Here is a 22,619-nt window from a genome sequence, read left to right as displayed (position 1 = left end):
ACAAACCTGAGCCTCCGAAACTGTAACTGGAAAAGGCAGGGAGAAGCCTCTGTGGGGCCTCTCTATGAATCTCCTGAGAGGAAACAGGGCCGGAAAAAGGCGGGGAGAAGCCTCCCTTGGGCCTCTCTAGGAATCTCCTGGGAGGAAACAGGGCCTCCACCCTCCCTGTGGTTTTCCCAATTGCACACATTATTTGCTTTTACATTGATCCCTATAGGAAAAAATGCTTTTTCTTACAAACTTTTCCACTTAAGAACCTGTTCACAGAATTAATTATGTTTGTAAGTAGAGGCACCACTGTATGCTGCCTTCTGTACCAATTCTGCTCACTTCTTGCCATAGTAGATGGTAGATAGGATGAATGGAATGGAAGAGGCAGACAGAAGTGGCTTCAAAACAACAGCTCTTTATTTGGCAGCTATTTATAACCCATCTTTTGATAGGGAGCTGCCAGACAGTCTAGTCCAGTGATGGCGAACCTTTTTTGACTCACATGCCAAAAGGGGTGTGCGTGGATATGATAGCATGCGTGCATGTGCCTACATCCCTTCATCCTCCCCATGCATGTGCACCCCCTCTGGGCTGCCCCCTGTGCATGCACACAGGCCTATCTGAAGCCTGGTAGGCAATGGTGGGTTCATAATGGGGTAATCCAGAGTGCCGCATCAGTAGGAACACACATGCAACTTTCTGTGATTTTTTTTCTGGTGTCTCTGTGTTGGAAGAAGCCCTCCGGCCCACCCCCGTCTTAATGTCTTCGTCTGAAGTGCACCTGAGGAATTCCTTCTCAGGAGATGCCGAGAAAAAAATAGCAGAAAATTGCATCAATGGGTTCCTATCAGTGTGGCACTCCGGACCACTACCAGTATGAACCCACCACTGCTGGTAGGTAAAAAATTGCCCAAACGGGCAAACCAGAAGTGCATTTTTCTGAACTTCCAGTTTGTCCATTGGGGGATTTTTTTTGCCTCTGGGCTTCAGGGAAGTTTCCCTAAAGTGTCTGAAAGATGAAACAGCCTTTCCCAAGACCAAAAATCAGCTCTCCAGCACGGACACGAGCGCTGGAGCTGAAACATAGAAAAGTCCCGCCATCACCGGACCAGAATATCTCCGGGACCACCTTCTGCTGCACGAATCCCAGCGATCGATTAGGTCCCACAGAGTTGGCCTTCTCCAGGTCCCGTCGATGAAACAATGTTGTCTGGCAGGACCCAGGGGAAGAGCCTTCTCTGTGGTGGCCCTGATCCTCTGGAATCAACTCCCCCTGGAGATCAGGATTGCCCCCACCCTCCTTGCCTTTCACAAACTCCTTAAAACCCACCTCTGCCGTCAGGCATGGGGAAATTGATTCCCCTGGGCCGTTCCTTTTTATGCATGGTATGTCTGGGATGTATGATTGTTTTTATATTAAGGGTCTTAAATTGTTTCTTAATAATTGGATTTGTACTGTGCTTTTATTGTTGTGAGCCGCTCCGAGTCTTCGGAAAGGAGCGGCATACAAATCAAATCATCATCATCATCATCACAGGTCTAGCCAATCAGCACTCAGTATTTTTCCTCCAGAATGGAAGATCTGACTGAAACCTTTGTGCTTCAGTCTGAGAATGTAACAAGAGACTTTTATTTGCTTTGGGTTTTTGATTGTAGATAGGAAACACAGACTTAAGATGTTGAATCGGTGACCATTCCCAGTCCTTCACATTCAAGGTCACTGTGAGCAATAAATCTTGGATTGTTAGATTGTAATTTTAAATTTAATTACATTTGCCATTGTACTGTATTGTTATATGCTGTTAGCCTCCCTGAGTCGTCGGAGAAGGGCGGCATACAAATCTAATAAATAAATAAATAAATAAATAAATAAATAAATAAATAAATAAATAAATAAATAAATAAATAGAATTAAATCCTTAAGAAATCATTGTTGAAAGGACAGGAAAGTTCAACACATGACATAGCGTATAAAAAGCAAGTTTTGGTGAACAACATCATTGCTACAGTGAACTTTAATTCTGAGATTGTAAATACAGTGAACCCTCGATCATCGCGAGGGTTCCGTTCCAGGACCCCACGCGATGATCGATTTTTAGCGAAGTAGCGGTGCGGAAGTAAAAACACCATCTGCGCATGCGCAGATGGTGTTTTTGCTTCCACTGCCGCCCGCCCTTCGCCCGCCCACCCCGTTGCTCGCGCCTGGGGGTGCGCGCGCGTTTGGGGACTCCCTAGATCCGCTCCCCAGCTGGGGAGCGGATCTAGGGAGTCCCCAAACGCGCGCGCTTTCCCCAGCAACGCGCGCGCAGTGGGGACTCCCTAGATCCGCTCCCCAGCTGGGGAGCGGATCTAGGGAGTCCCCACCGCGCGCGCGTTGCTGGGGAAAGCGCGCGCGTTTGGGGACTCCCTAGATCCGCTCCCCAGCTGGGGAGCGGATCTAGGGAGTCCCCACCGCGCGCGCGTTGCTGGGGAAAGCGCGCGCGTTTGGGGACTCCCTAGATCCGCTCCCCAGCTGGGGAGCGGATCTAGGGAGTCCCCACCGCGCGCGCGTTGCTGGGGAAAGCGCGCGCGTTGCTGGGGAAAGCGCGCACGTTTGGGGACTCCCTAGATCCGCTCCCCAGCTGGGGAGCGGATCTAGGGAGTCCCCACCGCGCGCGCGTTGCTGGGGAAAGCGCGCGCGTTTGGGGACTCCCTAGATCCGCTCCCCAGCTGGGGAGCGGATCTAGGGAGTCCCCACCGCGCGCGCGCGTTGCTGGGGAAAGCGCGCGCGTTTGGGGACTCCCTAGATCTGCTCCCCAGCTGGGGAGCGGATCTAGGGAGTCCCCACCGCGCGCGCGCGTTGCTGGGGGAAAGCGCGCGCGTTGCTGGGGGAAAGTGCGCGCGTTTGGGGACTCCCTAGATCCGCTCCCCAGCTGGGGAGCGGATCTAGGGAGTCCCCACCGCGCGCGCGCGTTGCTGGGGAAAGCGCGCGCGTTTGGGGACTCCCTATATCCGCTCCCCAGCTGGGGAGCGGATCTAGGGAGTCCCCAAACGCGCGCGCTTTCCCCAGCTGGGGAGCGGAGCTGGGATGTCCCCAAGCGCGTGCCGCCCCGCCCGCCCACGCCGTTGCTCGCGCCGCCGCTGGGGTCTTACGGGGGCAAGAGGGGGAAGACCCAGGGAAGCCTCTGCCCGGCGGGGGAAACTCCACCATCTATGCATGCGTGGAAGGGCACGCATGCGCAGATGGTGGAGTTTACTTCCTGGTTGAAAACTCGCGAAATAGCCCTTTCGCGATACTTGAACACGCGAAACTCGAGGGTTCACTGTACTGGTTTTCTTTATGGGGAAATATTTATGTGGATTATGGTACAAATATAATTAGTTGCATAAAAGACCTAGTACTTACGGTATATATAATAAAAATAATAAGCTAAATCATACTGTAGGTTATGACACAATTACATTATTATTAATGATAGAGCAGTAGCAATTATAATTGATTATGATATGAATTTTAGATGGTTTCTTTGCTCTTGCCAGATGGGAACATTGTCTAAATATTTTTTTGGGGAAAGCAATTTTCACAAGGAATAAAATCTATATCTGAGCAATGTAGAATAATAAATTGTATAGATTTATTTTTGAGGGAAAAAACAAGTCATGTCTTGCTTGTGTGAAACTCTTTGGCCAGTTGTGTAGAGTTGCATAGGATATAAAATGATTGCCCTATTCTTTCCTACAGTTTAAAATATTATATGCCTAAATAATTTAAAAATCTGCTTTTTCTGTGTTTAATGATGACATGTATGTGTGTGGGATTGTTTTGTTCCATTAGATTTTTAAAAACTAGATATTATAAATACCTCAGATTGCTTAAAGGCAAAAATCTTTGTCTCTCTTTCTGTCTCTATCCAAAATGCAGTTTTTGAATTTATAATCTATAAAGAGTAGGTATCTCCAATTTACCACCAGAATTATGTTATCAAAATCAATTTTTACCTTCTCTGTTTTAAATGTTATGCTTGAAGCATCTGCATTCTTTCTCTGCAGATTCACCTTTCAATATCTAAACATTTTTTTAAAGGCCAGTTTTTGGCTCCCTCAATAAGGCAAATAACTGTTTTATTGGCACAATATGTTGAAACCTTTATGGCACAAAAAAATTAAAAGCATTCTAAAAATATCTTGCACACCCTACATTTAATAAAGAGATGTTCAACAATTGTAGCGTGGAGACTAAGGAACACATTTATTAAATGCTGAAGAAACAATGTTTTTTTTAAACAGTAATTAGCTTTTACAAAATTGAATAAAATTATCTTATCCTTATTTTTCCGTATATAGAAGCATAGTGCGCCTGTATCATTAACCTTGATATTGCAAGTAATCATGTAACACCATATTGTGTACTATAATGTGACGGTTCTGACAGGTTCAATTTATTTCTTAAAAATAAAATGTAGTACCTGGAACTTCCACTTAGTGGCGGCATATCCTCACCTTTAGTTACAATAACTTAACTGAAGAACTGTGCTTATTAATAGAGAAAAACATTTAACACTTCCTTTGCTTTGATCATGAATATAAATCCATACAGTGAATCTGGTGGCCTTTGATTTTGTGTTCCATAATATACTTAATAAAAAAGGCACTATAATTGCATTAAGTATTAAATTTAATTAGTATAAAATCAAAGAGTTCTTTTTGATTATCCCTGTAGAAGCTGGGTTATTTTCTCTTGAAAAAACAGCTTGTGTTAATTTTAAATCTAGCACATTCCTGCAGAGAGAAGCTAGTATGCCAGATGTTGTGTAATGTCTACACAGCTGTGTGTAATGTCATCTAAGGTATAAAAGTGACTTGCTAATCTGCACCTGAAAAAACCCTAACACCTTCTACAAAAGCCCGTTTATTTAATTAGCAGGATTTTGTTTTGCTTTATCTTTAATATTAGTCTGTACCTAATATAATTACTGAGAACAATAACAAGAAAGCTCAAGATAAAAAAAGTATGAGATAAGGAAGTAATGTTAATCTATATTATATTCCAGATCCATATTGGAGATGATGATTAGACTTTAGAAGAAAGCAAATTTTATCATACCAGAAATTGTAAGACATAATAGAAGAAAGTTGTTGATCTCTTTTGATAAACAAAAGTATTTGTATTTTTGAAGATTATTATTTACTTCCATGGAAACCATGGTCCAAATTGCTATGTAAAAATACAGTACAGCAGTGTTTTTATACCCTAAATATAAAGCTTTCAGTGATAAGAAGCTACCAAAATGTGGAATAAGTACCTGGTTGCCAGTTTGTCTTGTAAACCAGTACTTTTGTCCCAATGACAAAAACATTATTGTCTCATCCCCTTTCATACATGCACAAGCTGTTACAGCATGCTTAAAAATAGGCCAGCATCTATATCATGTCTGCACAAATCAACTTTTGCCATAAGACCCTCTGACTTTCTCATAGATGTCTCTTAGGAACCCTCCCCCCTACACACCCACACACCCACACACATGTGTATCTCAGGGATGAGTTCTGATTTCCTCACGTAATGTGTGGGTGTGCACACACATACGCAGTGCTAAAACCCCAGCACTGAAGCAAAAAACAGCATCCACAGAACTGAAAAACAAGATGGTGGCGCCGCCGAGAGAGCTGGTTCAGGGGCCTGTCCAGCTAGCCATTTCTGCTGGTTGGCAAGCAGGGAGAAATTCCCATTGCTGGTTCTATAGAACCAGTCCGAACTGGCGGGAACCCACCTCTAGTGCATCTATTCATAAATCACTTCCACTGTCAGCCATAACTTCTCTGCAAAATTATCTTACAATCACCACACAGTTTTAGCTTGAAATTAATTTTCTTGGAATACCCGTAAACTTTTTAAAGCGATTTGAAGCCTTCAATATATTGGCTTAATTTCTAAAAATAGAAAAAACTTAGGGCAGATGAAACTTTGAACATTAATTTCAGAATGCTCTTGAAGATACAAAATCCTATGAAGGAGAAGCTGAAATCAATAAGCTGCCTTTGATCTTATTACAGTAAGCAGAAAAAAATGAAAATAATGTCCTTCATCGTTCACAGTAGGAGAACCAGAAATGGTATACTTTTAGATTTAGCTGGTGATTTTGTATTAGGGACAGAAAGCCTTTAGATTTTTGAAGTCATAGCTACTGAGATGTCCTTCTCAAGTTTCCTTTGATGCTATAAAATTCTGACCTTCCAGCAGAACCAGAAAGAATGCTCATATTGTACAGTCACACCTCTTCCAAGAGCATGATAGATAGATAGATAGATAGATAGATAGATAGATAGATAGATAGACAGACAGACAGACAGACAGACAGACAGACAGACAGACAGACGATAGATAGATAGATAGATCTTTCTCTCTCTCTCTCTCTCTCTCTCTCTCTCTCTCACACACACACACACACAGATCGATCATCTGTCTTTGATAATCTCAGAGATTCGCAGCCATTTTCTTCATAAGAGGCCAAAGGAAAACAAGGGTGTGCTCCATAGATCTCACCCATCATATGGTTGGGGAAATAAATACTCAAGAACATTTATATAGAGATTTATAATACTATCCAAATTGTTACAATTCATTAAAATCATGTGGTTCTGCATAAGGCCTGAGAAAGATCTGAATTCTTTTTTGGGGACAACTTGCAGGCTAGGCTATTTCTTTTGGGAATTATCCGGTGATTCAGTTTGTGTTGCATTAAATATATATACACAAGCTTCCTCAGAACAGCCACCTAAAAAAAGTTATTTTAAACAATAAACCTATACGGTGAGATGTCAGTAACTAATTTTATGAGCTTGTGAATTTTTTTGATATTGATTTTCCCGTGGAAAATGATAGCAGTGTAAAAATGTTCTACCTCGTATTAGTGACCTCACATAGGCATCCATTATTCACTATTGATAATAAAATGTTGCCTGACCTGCCTGTCCAAGTTATAGCAGAAGTTAAATAGTAATATAAGCTTCTCAGAAACTGACATCTTATAGCACTAGAGGCATTTTTGTGTTGACAACCCCAGGAATGGAGAACATCTGTCTCACCAGGTATTTTTAAATCAACTCCCTGAAGCTATAGTAGTTTTGGAAATTAGGATATATGGGAGTTACAACCCAACAGAATTTTAAGGACAAATATTGCCAGTACTTGGACTTTCACTACTAGTGATTGTATTGAATTCTATTTTAAATTCAGAAATGAAGGTCAATTTAAGAGTAAATAAAAATGCACCCATTTGTATTAAGTTGGATTCATAATGCAGAGCTGCAGAGACAAATTGATTTCCTGGACCCTTTAGAGTTGAACAGAAGGCAGAAGGCAGAAAATAAGGCTTATAATTTGTCAATAGTAACGGGAAAGGGGTAGGATAATGGGAGCAGGACATCAAGGAGTTTCAGAGGTCAGTAAGAGTAACATAATGCTTCTGTTTTTTTAGGCCATAACTCCTGTGGCTTACCCACATAATTTCTAAAATTCTTTCTGTTTTGGCGCCTATTGTTATTATATTCATGGAATTTGGGTGGATCTTCCATAATAATATAAAGCTTTGTATAATGAAAATGGTAAATGATCTCATCTCTCCACAACCAAGGATCAAGGAAACTGCTGACCACCATGAGGATCATTCTTGGCTTTTGCTGTTCGGGGTGATGAAAGCATTTCCCAAAACATACCAATAGCTTTTAAACCTTATTTATTTATTAATTGGTTTTCTTTGCTGCCCCTCTCCGAGGACCTATTACTATATTATGGTTCCAAAACAGTAAAAATGTACTGGCTACAAACTATCTGTTGGCAGGAAATGAGTAGAAGTCATGGTATCTGAAATTTGGAGTGTTGATATGTTCATCCACAATAAAGCTCTGCAGAGTTCAAGCATTAAATGGGAAAAAATCCAGAGCTCACCAGAGTTGATTAGTGAGCAGAAGTCAGTAAAGGCTGGAAGGAGAAAAAGAAGAAATCGTGTTTTCAAATGTCAACCTTAAATGCCAAACTGTGACATTTATGGAAAAGCAGCCTGAGTCCATAGGTTGTCTGAGTTTACAAACTCTGGCCCAATTTCCTGCTATTGTGTTGCTGCTTGGTACATTACCTATCTTTCAGGATGATCCTATCACCTAGTATCCTCTCTCTTAATTCCAGAATATGAAGGAGGAAAGGATTTCATACCCTATACCAGGGATGGCGAACCTTTTTTCCCTTGGTTGCTAAAAGCATGTGCATGAGGGCTATCTCGCATGCCTGAGTTCCCATATGCATAATCCAGTGCCTGGGGAGGGCAAAAACAGGCTCCTCTGTCCCCCAGAAGCCCTCTGGAGGCCCGAAATGGCCCATTTCCCAACTTCTGGTGAGCCAGGTAGGCCCATTTTTCACCCTCCCCAGGCTCCAAAGGCTTCCCAGGAACCTGTGGAGAGCAAAGACGCTCTTACCTGTCCCCCTGGAGGTCCTCCAGAATCTGAAAATGCCCCCCAGCCTCCGTGCGAGCCAAATCAGGTGCTGAGTTAGGTCAAGAGCTCACATGTCGTCAGATATGACTCCATGTGGCAAGTGTGCCATAGGCTCGCCGTCATTGCCGTATACTATTACTGCCAAAGAGCAGAGAAAAAAAGGACATAGTGCCCTATAATGTGTAATGTGTGAGTAGACAAATCAGGACATGATACCTTAGAGACAGATCAATCTCATTGTCAACTATTAAAATTATTTTATGCAAAAAGAGATAGAATGTAGAGGCTTGTTGTGCTGCTTTAAGTAGTCAGGTGAAAAAACAAGGTTGGAGACAATAAACATGGAATGCTGCTGAAATCACACACATTTTTTTAAAAAAAAAAATCCATAGAATGTACGAAGGAGAATGAAAGTTGGTGTTGGCCTGCCATCTTCATCTTCTTCACTTCGCTGTCACCCTGCCATTAAGTCCAGGGGAGGAAGGAGGCAATTGGGGGGGGGGGGGTAAAGATTGGGCATGGGTAGTGTTCTGTCGGGCTCTCTGGTAGACTCCTCCCAAAAACTCACAGGTACAAATTTCAGACACACACATGTTTGAAAATTCAAAACATTGTTCTTTATAATGAAAATTCACTTAAACCAAGCCCTCTTTTGGTATAGCAAAGAGCACTCGTCTCCAAACAGACTAGTAATTTGTACAAGTCCCCTATCAGTTCTGTGATACTTAGCTTGCAGCTGTGAGGCAATTCACAGTCCTTCTTTTACAAAGTGAAACACACTTTGCCCTGGTTTAGTTTCAAAGCGGGGAAAAATGAGCACACAAAAGGTCAAAGTCAGTAAAGCAGTCACGAAACACAACGATCAGATAATCCTCCACAATGGCCAAACCCACAGGCTGCTATTTATAGCAGCCTCACTAATTACCACAGCTCCACCCAACCACAGGTGGCCTCATTTACTTTGATAATAATCTCTCAGTTGTTGTTGTTGCCTATGCATCGCTCTCCGCATGCGTGGCTGTATCATTAACTCTTGTTCTGAATCCAAGGAGGAGCTAGATAATTGATCTTCTTCTGAGCTGTCTGCCACACTCTCCTTCTCCCTGTCACTCATGTCTTCTTGGTCAGAGGAGCCTTCATCATCAGATTCCACGGGGGGTGGGGGCAAAACAGGCCTGCAGCATGTGGATGTCTCCCCCACATCCACAGTCCTTGGGGCAGGAACTGGGCCAGAGCTAACCACAACAGGTAGGGGAGAAGGGGAGAAATGGGGAGAAATGACAAGCTGACAGAAACCAGTAGTGCAATCCAAAATAAATCAGCTGCCAAGGGCATATAGGTGGAGAACAGAATGTGAAATTACATCAAGAGGCACCAAACCTCAAAGCCAGTCCCAAAACATCAAACATGAATACCATTGGTTCCTAGTGGACTGGTCAAGGGGCAGGGGAAAAGGAATTGTAATCTTTGTGTGGGAATACTCAGATCCAGATTTACTTTCGCTGTAGTCGCTTGACTTTAGTAAAAGAACCTTTCAGGTCAAAGAAATGAAGTCGAGGGTTTTTCTTTCCTAATGTCTATGTCGGGAGAGACCTGACAGTTTCAGGCAATTCACAGAATAGGAGGATTCTTCTGGTAATAGAGATACCCAAAATCTACTAATATAAAGTGACTGTTCTGTAAGGCAACCACCAGAAAATGCAGTCACTTCCCAGGCTATTTAGAAAACACATGCGTAAAGAGAAATAACTGCCTACCATGCACAGGCATGTGTGAAAAGGACCACATAATGAACCACAATAATGAATGGTTAACATGAAATCAAAAGAAATACAAAGGGTGGATAAAAGTATAGTACGCTAGCTACTTAAAAATCCAATAATGTGCTCTTAAAAGCTCACTTTCCCTTTACTCTTAAAGTTGAGATGCTTCCCAGGTGAAATATAACAGCGTTATTATAGATAATTGGAGGAAAAAAGGTGCCATGCAAACAGGGAATACAAAACCATCTGATTTTTAATGCCTACTTTATTTTCACCTCACACCATAACTGTACATACAACACAGGATATGTGTAGCAGAAAACTCAGGAAGAGTTTTCCTTGCTGTGAGTAACGCTGATGTAATTCTCTGTGAGAATGTTCTTGAGAAACGGGGAAGAGGAGGAAGAACCACAGATCGGGTACGAATTGCAGGCTAACTCTGTTGACATTGACAGGGGTTTGTTTCCTTGGATCCTGACTGGCTCAAGGTTGACTTAGCCTTCAAAATAAAGATCCAGGTTGTTGCGGGCAATATGCTCACTATAAACCGCTTAGAGAGGGCTGTAAAGCGCTGTGAAGCTGGTATATAAGTTAAGTGCTAGTGCTGTTGCTAATGGTCAGATAAGCAGCAGTTGAGATCACAGAATCAATGGGGGAGCATGGGGAAATCTTCCTAATTTCTTGGACTGTAAAGATGAGGGGGAGGAACTTGCGACTTTGTAACCTTGTTACTGTAACCTTATAGTAAGGTGGTGCTAGTACTCATGATTAATACTTTCTGTCTCAACTACTTCACAGCACTAATGCTTGGTTTACAAAAACATGGCTGGGATTTAGGAATTATACTAACCCTCACATTACCCTAATATTACTACAGTAGAATAATATTAATTTACTGTATAACAATCCTCTCTCTTGCTTTTAAATGATGCATCCATATCAGGCAGCTGATTTCTGATGTCGTGAAAAAGTCACTGATCATAATGAAGCATCCTGAAAAGAGGAAATGGAACCCTTCAGAGATTTTCTGCTAATATAAATTCATTGATTTGGAGTACTGCCCACTTTGACATACATCAACAGTTCTGAAGCCATTTGTTGTTTAGTCGTAGGAAGTTGATTAGTTTGGACTGGCTTTGTAGAATGACAGAAACAAATAGTCACTTGCTGACCTTGGAAATCATAAAAGAGCATTTGCAGCTGGAAAGGGAAATGTTCTGGATCAGATGCTGGAAGCCCTTTAAATGAATATTCTTTTACTACTTGTCCAGAAGATTGTTCTGCTCCATCCCCTCTTGACTTAACCTAATACTTACCACTTTAAATTAAATGCAACTTATATGATCACTTTCTAATTATATGTTTAATAATTTATCTCACTGAAAACAGGACAACACTATAATTTGTTCCTAACTTTTCTCTAAAGTTTGTTGATTTGCATGTATCTTAGAGGCCTTAGAACAAGGGTCTCCAATCTTGGCAACTTTAAGAATTGTGAATTTCAACTCCCGGAATTTTCTGGCTGAGGAATTCTGGGAGCTGAAGTCCACATGTTTTAAAATTGCCTAGATTGGAGACCTTTTCCTTAGAAGACTAAGTTAGATGGACAATTGTCTCTCCACCCACCATTATCTAACACTAATATGAATTGCAATTTCCTGTATCCCAACGCATTTCACCACTCTGAAACCTTCTTTAAGAAGTAATATCTACCTGATGCTGGCCTCCAATTATAAAGATCCTAATCACATTACTTGATTATTAGCTTGTGCTTGATGTAGTATGGAAGTCTTAAAGGAGTCTCTGTCATCTTTGGATTCCATTTGACGTTTCCTACACCTCATTTGATGTGGGTCTAGCTCTGAAGTGAGATAGATAAGGAAGATTGGCAGTAACATAAGGTTACCAAGCATTTACTGAGATTTTAAAATATAGTTCCTTCTTTATCTGCCTAGGCTGTTAGCACTATACATTAAAATTCAATGAAACCTAAATTTAATAGATCCCTTGGGATGAGAAGTTATCCAATAGAGCAGGGGTCCCCAAACTTGGCAACTTTAAGACTTTGGGACTTCAACTGCCAGAATTCTCCAGCCAGCTATGCATTAGAGCCATGGTGGAGCAGTGGTTAGAATACATTACTGTAGACTACTTCTGCTGATTGCCAGCAGATTGGTAGTTGGAATCTCTCCAGGCTCAAGGTTGACTCAGCCTTCCATCTTTCTGAGATCAGTAAAATGAGGACCCAGATTGTTAGTGACAATATGCTGACTCTGTAAACCACACAGAGAATGCTGTAAAGCACTGTGAAGCTGTATATAAGTCTGTATATAAGCCTCAATCTCCACGCAATGGGGTGAGCTCCCATTTCCTTGCACCAATTCCTACCCATCTAACAGTTCAAAAGCATGAAAATGCAAGTAGATTAATAGGAACCATTTAGGAGAGAGGTAATAGCATTCCATGCACCTTTGGTGTATGGCTATGCTTGTTACATGACCACGTAAAATATCTTCAGACAGCACTGGCTCTCTTGGCCAAAAAACAGAGATGAGCACTTCACCCTAGAGCTGGACATGACTGGGCAGGGAATTCTTTACTTTTTACCCTAGTACAAATACATCAGATTTTTTTGTCTGTTGAGTCCCAAATCCATTTCATTTGTATCTACTGAATCATGGTTTTGCTACAGCAAGAAAACTGTTAATTTTAAGTCTTGAGAAAATGTTATCAATAAATGTAAATAAACTTGAAACAAAGATTTTGATTTCTGAATCAGAGGAAAAACTTGGATTTTCTCTCTCTTCCTATTAGATTAACCATATCTGCAGAATGTCCCATGCAACTTGAAGACTTTCCCATGGATGCCCATGCTTGTCCATTAAAATTTGGAAGCTGTAAGTGCTTTATTCTCTTTAATGTGATTTTTAAATAATGTTTTATAGAACTGCTGTGTAGTAAGGGCAGCAAACATCAGTGAAGAATTTGACACTACTCTATATTTTCCAGGGTTGATCTTAGAAACACATTTGAGGAAATTCTGTACTTATAAAGGGGTTCATACATAAGTTCCAGGACTGGGATGTATCTTGGTATACTGTTGTCTGCAGCTAATCACATACTATCAAATATTGCTGTAGTGCTGCTTAGTTAACAACCTTTGAATTTAGAAATGTGTATATTGAAAGAACATACTAATACTTTATGGAGTAGCAGTGAATATCCCAGATGCTAGGATGTCTGTACAGTGATCAGAATAATGCAAGAGATGTTTTTTTCCTGTGACACTTTGTGGAAGCGAAAGTTGACCTTTTTAAAAAGCAGGATAAAGAGAATTATTGAGGATTTTCAATTCTAGTGTTGAAGAAGACTCTTCACAATAGCAAGGATAGCTAAGAAAACACATAAATGGATAATTGAATAAGTCAACCTACAATTTTCACCCAAAGTGCAAATGACCAGGTTTATCATACTTCACACATACAGGATAAGATTTAGCTCTTTTAACAAGTCTATCACACTAGGAAACAAAAAAGGAAAGAGAAGAACAAGATGGAAGTAGCAAGGTACATGGAATGAAATACAGCAGTGATAGGTGGATATTGAAAGGCCTGTAAGATAAGACTAAGGAAATTGCTAAGACTCAAGATAACTTGATATACTAAATATACTTGATATACCAAATAATATATCAAACAATCATATTGGGCAAAGTATACCTCCAAATATATTTTTGAACAAAAAGATTAACTGTATCTCTTCAAATATGCATTTAAATGCAGATTAAATTTAAATTATTTTTAAATGCCATTTTCTTTAACAGCAGATGTTTTTAATAGTCACAGGTTAATATTAGAACTTAGATAGAACATAACCAAAAAAGATGATTTAGTCCTGAAATGTTGGTAATTGATTTCTGATCATCTTTGTGACATATAAACATTTATTCTCTGCACTGGGATGTCTTTGTAGCCAGCAATCAGAAGGGTGAACGGTTCTTATCAGAAATAAATCGACTTTATCCACTGTTTTACTGTGAGCCACAAGTAAGGATACTTGAAGGTTACAGGCGGCACTATTTGGAATATTTCAGATAGAGCAAATAAAAAGAGGCTAATAACCTATGTATTGTCAAGCTTTCTTATGAGCCTTGTCAGTGGAAGAAAGTGTATTTTGAAACTTTTCAGTGTACATGAAAGAAAAACCACATGACTCAACTATTCATCAGAATTTGAAAGCAGAGATCCTGGTGTTTAGGGTTTTCATAATCCCATTCATTCTCAAGAAACATTAGCACAAGTTTTTGTGTTATGGTGTTGTCAAATGTTCTGTGCACCGCATAGTAGAGACATAGTAGATTTTTGGGGGGATCAGTGTGCTTTTTGTCTTCCCCCAGGTAACGGGGTAGGATTTATTGTTCTGTGTACAGATGCAGATATATTACATTTTGGCATGACATAATCTGAGATTCAGTATAGGAGAGATATCATTGGTTCTCAATTGTATAGCAGTCATCCTGATACTGATGAATATATACAACTAGCCCAACACTGGTAAAACATGCCCTTCTGGACACAATGTGGAAAAAATGTATCATTGTTGAAAAATATATAGCAGCAAGTATATGTGGTGACAATTACAATCTCTCATCCCAAGGTTCTTAAACAACAAGGAATGGAGTGAGTGTAAGAGAAGGAGATTGAAGCAGAGAATAGCACAGATGTGGTTGTGAAAAGAGGTGTTGCTTTTTGGGTTGGATTTAATACATAAATTATCTACCTTCTCTTTTTAACTTCGTGAGTAGGATTAAAGATGCAGCTAAGTGTTTGTGCATTAATAAGCTTAAAATGGTTAATGCGGATCTTTGGGGTTAGCACAGTAGGGAAAAATAATGTTCAACTTTCAGCTATAATTTTTCACTGAAAATCAGTGGGGGGGGTTGTTTTTGTGTTTTAGTGGCATGGTGTGGAAGTTTGCAACAAGTGAATGTGTTGCATGTCCTGGGCCTGTCTTTACTGTGACCCTCAGCTGCCTATATATGGAGGTAGGGGGCGTTAATCATACATTTCTGCCTCTGGAACTAGAACTTTACTTGTGCAAGTTACTTGTGCATCTACCACCTGTAAGAATTGCCAGGATGTTCCCAAAGGTATCACCAATATGCTGGAAATGCAAGAAGAAGATTGGAACTTATCATTTATGGTGGACTTGTTTAAAGGCAAAAAAGTACTGGAATAAAATTAGATCATGGTTGAAAGAGATAATAAAAGAAGATATAGATAGGAAATACGAGTTATTTTTATTGGGCATAGTTGATAAAAAATATAAAAAGGAATTAGATTATCTGATTATACACATCAGCAAAAATAACACATGTGTAATTCTGGAAAAATGAAGAAATACCAAAAGATGAGGACATAATTAGAAAAATATTGGATTGTACTGAAATGGACTACGGTAATTAACAAAGAAAATAAAAGAAGAATCCGAATATCACTTAATATGGAATATATTATATGAAAGGCTGGAAGAAAGAAAGAATAGGCAAAAGATGGACTAGAACTGTCAATATTTGAATGACTAATATGAAATCTGTAAAATAAACTAAAATGTAATGTCAGATTATTGTATGCAACAATGTAAAAGAAATAAAAAATAAAGAAAAGTAATTTATAAAATGGAGAGAGAGAGAGAGAGAGGGAGATTATAATTGTTGATATTAATCGATGTAAGCTTATTGTATATATGGGGAAATTGTATCCCTACTTGTTGTTTGTTTTATATGTGTGTGTTTTACGTGTATTTATTAAGAATTTTTTTAAAAAGAACTTTACTTGTGCAACATTGTTGTCAAGGCCTTGACAGTGTACAAGTAACAGACAACTCAATCCATTTATTTATTTTATTTTATTCTCTTACTGTCAAAAGAGACAGTTGTGACTGTTCTTACAGTCAGTCAGAAGAGTTGGTCTACTGACAGTCAGAACAGTTGGAAATAGCAAGATAGCTATTGCTCCTTCCTTCCTTCCTTCCTTTCTTTCTCTTTCTTTCCTTTCTCTTTTTCTTTCCTTTCTCCCTTTCTCTTTCTCTCTATCTCTGGCCCCTCCTCTCTCCAGAATATCTAATTGATTAGAATTTTATAATACTATACTGCATCAACTCTTTCAAGACCTGGCCCACCAACAGACCCACAGAAGTCCTTTCTGATTTGGTGGCATATTGGTTAATTAATATACAGAGGTATTTTTGTTGTCATAATATAACAGCCACAGGTATCCATCATATAACAATTTGCCAGCAATTTACTTCATAAATAAACAGTATCAGGAGGAGGGAGAAAAGTTTGAATACGAAGCCTTTAATTAAAGTACTCACTAGGGGTATCAAACTCACATCGTCACAGTAACATGTGATGGATCACTAGACTGGTTCCTTTTACCAGCAGTTATGTAATCAAAACAGAAATGTGTATGTGCTGTGTAATTCAGAGAGCAAATTCACGCTAGCAGTTTTCAAAATGTTTTCTATCCTCAGTGGTTCCAATTTAAATATAACCATCTTCCTAGACCTTAAAAAAACCCTGGTCATGCTAATTTTATACAAACCATACACAGCCTTAGGATTACAGTTGTAACAAATGGTAACAGTGGAGGTAATACATGCTTATGCAGATATAAAACCTATGGCTCAGTTAGAAGAAATAAGAAAATACATGGATACATAGGAGAGGAAGGAGCAAGAATCAGAGAAGGCAGGAGAATAGCCGTTCCCTGTTCCCTTTTCCCTTTTTAATTTCTGCTGCAGCCATTTTCTACTTCCTGACCTTTGCCAATTAATGCCTAAGTATTCTCCAGCTGAAGTTAAGAAAAAGAAAATGGCTGGAAAGTTGGAAAAGGGAAATAAATGAAAAGAAATGAGTGGTGGTGTTAGTTATTTTTCCTTCCTTCCTTCCTTCCTTCCTTCCTTCCTTCCTTCCTTCCTTCCTTCTTTCTTCCTTTCTTTCCTTCTTTCTTTTGTCTCCTGCCCACCAGGTCCAAAATATTCTCCTCCTTTCATCTGGCCTGTTAATTAATGGTTATGGAGCTGACTGGTTGGTTGACTGGACTTATAGGGAGGAGAGTGAGCAGATGAGCCTCCACATGCACTGGAAGAATTTAGTGATGAAAAAAAAACCTGCTGTGAAGAAGCAATCTCTAATAGTGTGTGGTTTTAAAAAAAAAATACTCTTCTCAAAACCCATTCATCTTAATGCTTCTGAGATCTTCTTTTTAAATGTAAATGATCTGAAACTAATTTATTTTCTGATTAATTTATACACAATTAAATGCAAATAACTAAGAGGGGAAATATTACATAGAGTTGCAAATAGGTTTGGGGAGAGTCCTATCACAAAAGTTCTCTTCTGAGGTTGAGAAATTAGTGCTGTATGTTTTTTAAAATTCATGGGTTTGGGGTTTTTTTCATTTTGTTTAATTGAAAATGGATTGCTTTCTAACCCTTTATTTTCCCAAAGCTTGGATAAAGTTCTCATACCTAGAGTTCTGAGTGCTTACAGATAGTTTAGTTATAAACTGACTAAAGGAGTGGGAAGCTATATCACAGTGATGGCGAACCTTTTTTTCCTCAGTTGCCAAAAGAGTGTGTGCACACACTGTCGTGCATGTGCGAGTGCACACACTCCTAATTAAATGTCTGGGGAGGGCGAAAAAAGCTTCCCCTGCCCCCCGGAGGTCCTCTGGAGGCCAGAAACAGCCTGTTTCCCAACTTTTGGGGAGGCCTAGCAGGCTTTTATTTCATCCTCCCCAGGCTCCAAATGCTTCTCTGAGGGTAAAAACGCTCTCCCCTATCACCCAGAGGCTCTCTGGAAGGCAAAAATGCACCCCCATAGCCTCTGTGAGCCAAAAATCATCTGGCCAGCACACATATGTACATTGAAGCTGAGCTAGACAACGGTTCGCATGCCAGCAGATATGGCTCCGCTTGCCACCTGTGGCACCCATGCCATAGGTTCGCCATCACTGCTATATCATCTCTTCACATCTGTGAGTCTTCTTTGACTGCTAGACAAATGGCAAGTGATGGATGAGGGGAACTTCACACACCATTCTTTCATCTGCTTTAATTGTGAGTAAAATTAGTCCCTACATTTAAGAGACAAGGATATCTTCTGTTTGTATCTATCTTGTGCTTCCTTTAGTTCAAGATGTAGTTTAGGTAGAATGTATATTTGAATATTTTTATTTTAAATATAATGAATGTCTTTTAGCAGCATTGATTGGTACCTGGCAGAAGCCCATATTAATCATACTCTTTCCAAAACAAATGAACTATACATATTTTTTATTGAAGTTCCAAAAGTATTTGAGAGTGTTTCAGTGTTCTGCACATGCCAAAGACAAACATCCTCTAAAAAGGGCTTCTACTAAATTAAGATTTCCAATAGGAAGAACCTTCCTTTTCATTGTACCATCATTCTATCCAAGTGGCTGTACCTCTAAGGTTCTTTGTGGTCCATTTAATCCCCAAAGAAATATCAAGTAAATTTCTCTTAGGACACCTTTCCAGAAATAGCCCTAGTAGTAGAAATAGCCTTTTCTTGCACTAGTAGATGATTAAACTAGTGCAAGAAAGCAACATCAATAATATCACTCTCGGGATCCAGAGAAGCGTGGCCAAGTGTCAATTAGAACCAGGTCAGAACCACCCCGGAGGGGTGGTGAAGAACTGGGCCGCCACCGGCAATATGGAAGGGGGCAGCAAAAACTCCAGAAAAGCCGGTATAGAGCCCACAACTGGCGGCATTGGAAAACGATTTGCAAAAGTCGTCCAAACCGTGGTGGCCATGAACGGACAGATTGATTTGAAGATTGGAAATCATCTGGAAAGGAAAGAAAACTTAAGTGAAGGTTTGGAGGAAAAGAAGAAAAACAGAAGTTTAATTGATGAGTCATTTTGCTGGAGAAGAAATCTGGGACTCTTTTTAAGCTTAAAAGGGGGGCAGAAATGTTGAAAAGATTACAAAGTGGCTAATTGGCAAGTAAAAGGTTTTAGTTAAACAATTCAGAAGGCAGTAAATAAAATCCAATGTTAGAAAACTCTGAGAGCTTTGAATTGATTATGAATTAAAAAATATTGGACCTAATTTATATTGACTTATACCAATTTAAAATATATAAAGATATTGAACAAAAGAAAAAGATCTATAGAATCAAGCAAGAGTGCCACCTGCTGCGCTGGCTAGAGGATTCATCTTAACTTCATCTTAGCCACCTGCTGGCTAGAGGATTCATCTTAATTTACATAGCTGCTGACCTTGAACTGATAGCTTAACTTGGACAGAATAAAGCAGCGAGTATCTTGTCTTTATTCGTTATAAAAAAAGAATTTCCATTTGCTGATTGAATGAACTTTGAATGAACTTTAAAAATGCTAAATATTAAATATTAAAATGGATACTTTATTTGGAACAGAAAAAAGTAATTGTATTAGGATGTCAGATAGATATCCTTACACAGCTGAATTTACTACAAAGACTTGTGAATTACGACATTGGGACATGGAGGCGAGTGAATATGAGGAGTTTGCAGTTTTCTTTAAAGGCTATTGTGAAGATTTAAGGAGATATTTTATGGAGTTTGAAGATGGAGTTAGGAAGCAAATAAGGAAAGTACTGCATAACAATGAGGTTTCTAATAAGGTCACAATAAGGAGGACTTTGAAAATATGATGGCAGCAAATACAAAGCCAAGAGCTGGAGTGGAAGAGAAATTGGAAGAAGAGCAGATGAAGAAGACACAGAATAAAGAGACAAAAGTAAAGAAGATTTTGAAAATGGACACTAATGATCATATATATTATGATGATTACACTGGAATGAACAGTGATAAGAAAAGAATAGGGTATGGGCAGAGGTATTGGTTATGGCAAATTAAAAAGGAAGAAGGAAATAGAGGGGAGGGATTAAGAAGAACAGGAGGAGAATTCATACAATTAACAGATATAAAAAGGAGAAAGGGGAAAGAAATTGGGGGTACAAAATGACAAGAAAGAAATTGGGGGAGTTTAGGAAAAAAGAATGGAAATTTAAAGAAAATGGATGATTGAGATTTGATTATTATATAATATCTTTTCCTTTGATTTTTTTTCTATTATGGGGAATACAAACTATTTAATATAAGCAAATATAATTACAGTGGTACCTCTACCTACAAACGCCTCTACTTATGAACTTTTCTAGATAAGAACCGGGTATACAAGATTTTTTTGCCTCTTCTCAAAAACCATTTTCCACTTATAAACCCGAGCCTCCAAAACTGTAAATGGAAAAGCCAGGGAGGAGCCTCTGTGGGGCCTCTCTAGGAATCTCCTGGGATGAATCAGGGCCAAAAAAGGTGGGGAGAAGCCTCTGTGGGGCCGCTCTAGGAATCTCCTGGGAGGAAACAGGGCTCCACCCTCCCTGTGGTTTCCCCAATTGCACACATTATTTGCTTTTACATTGATTCCTATGGGAAAAATTGCTTCTTCTTACAAACCTTTCTACTTAAAAACCTTAAGTTCGTAAGTAGAGGTACCACTGTACTAATAAAAAATTCAAAATTGCTAAATATTTAATGTACTATTAGAGGAAAGAAGAAATATAAATAAAATGAATAAAATGTACTAATGTGTTATAAATTGATATAAATCTGATTTGATTGATTAAGTTTAAACTTGGTAAATATTTATATGTGGTGTTAGAAGATCAAATAGTACAAGTAAATAAATGAAATGTCTTAATTTGTATAATTTTATGGAATCTGAATTACTATTAATTTTTTAAATATATTAATAGAATAGAATAGAATAGAATTTTATTGGCCAAGTGTGATTGGACACACAAGGAATTTGTCTTGGTGCATATGCTCTCAACGTACATAACATAAAATATACATTTGTCAAGAATCATGTGGTACAACACTTAATGATTGTCATAGGGGTCAAATAAGCAATGAAGAAGCAATATTAATAAAAATCTTAGGATATACGCAACAAGTTATAGTCATACAGTCAACATGGGAGGAAATGGGTGATAGGAATGATGAGAAAAACTAGTAGAATAGAAGTGCAGATTTAGTAGAAAGTCTGACAGTGTTGAGGGAATTATTTGTTCAGTAGAGTAATGGCGTTAGGGAAAAAACTGTTCTTGTGTCTAGTTGTCTTGGTGTGCAGTGCTCTGTAGCGACGTTTTGAGGGTAGGAGTTGAAACAATTTGTGTCCAGGATGTGAGGGGTCAGTAAATATTTTACCCGCCCTCTTTTTGACTCGTGCAGTATACAGGTCCTCAATGGAAGGCAGATTGGCAGCAATTGTTTTTTCTGCAATTCTGATTAATCAATTAATACTGACAATTAATATGTTTTTAGATAAATAATTGAATGTTAAAACATTTGAATATAACTACCCTGTACTTGCAAAATTAGGTGGGGATTTTTCTTGGAAAGTATATTTAAATTGGTTTTGGATTAAATTTAAAATTAATAAATACATACTTTTACCACCAGTGGGAAGATAAATTATGATGTAAAATGAAGAAAATAATTGAATATGTGAAATTTTTGAATTTGAATAATTTTATTCTTTTCCTTATTAGATAGGTTATCAATTTGAAATAGTATACAAATTTATAACTTGATGTTTAATAGTAAATATAAGTAAATTTGCAATTTTTAAGAGATAAGGGGTTTTAGTCATGAGAAAAATAGGGGGGAAAGGAAAACAAGAATGATGAACAAGAAAACAAGGATGAGAAAAAAGGAAGCGCTACAGCTTAGATTTAAGAAATTAGAGATATAATAGTTAGTAAATGAAGTAAACAATAGCGGTAAATTTCTTTTGAAGATAATTTGTGTATCCAGATGACAAAACCAGATAAAGGAGGCAGCAAGAGTTAAATAATATATACCAAAGGTAAGATATAATAGATTTTCTTTTAAAATGTATTTAAAATATGATATACTGTATGCTTATTAGGTTGTACTAAAAGTATATGATGTCATATGTATGTTTTATTGTGGAGTAAAAATAAAAATATACAAAAAAACCCACTCTCCATCTGGTAAATCTGGTATTTTACAAAAATACCTTTGCTAGACTTAAAACTCAGGGAAATATATTGTCCTCTGATCAATATTTTATCCTTGTTTCTGCCCATAAGTTATTCTGTGAATAAGTGTGTGTGAGAGAGAGAGAGGTGTGGTGGGGAGAGGATACATTTAAAGAAAAAAGGTTAATTGACTTTCTTTCAAGGGCATTCAAGCAAAGCTATGTGAGAATTTTTTTTTATCAAATAGATATCTAGATAAACGAGACTCTTGCTCAAGCAATTGGTGCACTTTCTAAATTACATTGTACAGTATA

At 38.8% G+C, this 22,619-nt stretch overlaps 1 protein-coding gene across 1 annotated transcript in view; it reads left to right on the top strand.

The window, feature by feature from the left end:
* The window catches only part of GABRA5 (gamma-aminobutyric acid type A receptor subunit alpha5), a 98,965-nt gene that overhangs the window by 39,499 nt on the left and 36,847 nt on the right, over window positions 1-22,619 (top strand). Inside the window, exon 5 of the mRNA XM_070751822.1 lies at window positions 13,038-13,120. Coding sequence (XP_070607923.1) covers window positions 13,038-13,120 — 83 coding nt within the window. The remainder of the gene's footprint in view (window positions 1-13,037; window positions 13,121-22,619) is intronic.

The sequence above is a fragment of the Erythrolamprus reginae genome, chromosome 4 (genome assembly GCF_031021105.1).
Source record: "Erythrolamprus reginae isolate rEryReg1 chromosome 4, rEryReg1.hap1, whole genome shotgun sequence".
Taxonomy (NCBI): Eukaryota; Metazoa; Chordata; class Lepidosauria; order Squamata; family Dipsadidae; genus Erythrolamprus; species Erythrolamprus reginae.
This window is presented reverse-complemented; position numbering and strand designations above follow the sequence as displayed.